Genomic DNA, 852 nt, shown 5'->3' on the forward strand with positions numbered 1-852 from the left:
CAGCAGGTCTGTGTGTGGATGGGAGCAGCCTGCTGGGATCCGGGCGGTTACTTCCTCCTTCTTCCCTGGCCACTGGCCCGCCCGCCCTTAGGGCAATAGGGAGCTGGTAGCCGGACAAAACCAGGACCAGGATTAGAAGGACGTGGGCAAACGTCGGCTGCTGCTCACGTGAGGGACACGTCACCCGCGAGTGCAGGACCCCAGTTACCTCTCCCATCCCATCGGCAGTGCGGCAGGAACCCGCCCACCCCTTTCCTTCCCCGCTACATCAGGTCCTGCCACTCATTTTCTTCTGCCAATCCAGGAGACTGAGGAGAGCTGCTCCTTGTGGCTGGAATTTGCCTTTCTCTGGTGAACAGGGAGAAACTGCATCTGTTCCCCTGTCCATTGGTCTTTTTTTCCCCTCTTTGAGGAATAGTTCTTTTTCTTTCTCTACTCCCTTTCCAATTGCTTCTCCCATTCTCTCACTTTCCCCCACCTCCAGTCATTAAGGGCCAGCATTTTCCCTGCACCCCTATATGAAATGGAAGGAAAAATTTCAGAAAAGAACATACATTGTGTGAATATTTTACTTTCTTAAACTTTCCTGTCCATTATTTAAAATCAGTGATGCATTACTCTTATATTGAGAAAATAAAATGATGCTATTTTTTAATTTTTTTAAATTTTTTAAGGTTTTATTTATTTTTGAGAGAGAGAGAGAGAGAGAAAGAGAGAGAGAGACAGCACGAGCAGGGAAGGGGCAGAGAGAGACGGAGACACAGAATCCGAAGCAGGCTCCAGGCTCTGAGCTGTCAGCACAGAACCCGACCTGGGGCTTGAACTCACGAACCGTGATATCATGACCTGAGC

At 49.2% G+C, this 852-nt stretch overlaps 1 protein-coding gene across 1 annotated transcript in view; it reads right to left on the reverse strand.

Annotated features, from left to right (window-relative positions):
* The window catches only part of ARMCX1 (armadillo repeat containing X-linked 1), a 4,351-nt gene extending 4,106 nt beyond the window's left edge, over positions 1 to 245 (reverse strand). Inside the window, exon 1 of the mRNA XM_040467268.1 lies at positions 30 to 245. Coding sequence (XP_040323202.1) covers positions 30 to 217 — 188 coding nt within the window. The 5' untranslated portion in view covers positions 218 to 245. The remainder of the gene's footprint in view (positions 1 to 29) is intronic.
* Positions 246 to 852: the final 607 nt, after the last annotated feature.

The sequence above is a fragment of the Herpailurus yagouaroundi genome, unplaced genomic scaffold, assembly GCF_014898765.1.
Source record: "Herpailurus yagouaroundi ecotype Mexico unplaced genomic scaffold, PumYag 67383, whole genome shotgun sequence".
Lineage (NCBI taxonomy): Eukaryota > Metazoa > Chordata > Mammalia > Carnivora > Felidae > Herpailurus > Herpailurus yagouaroundi.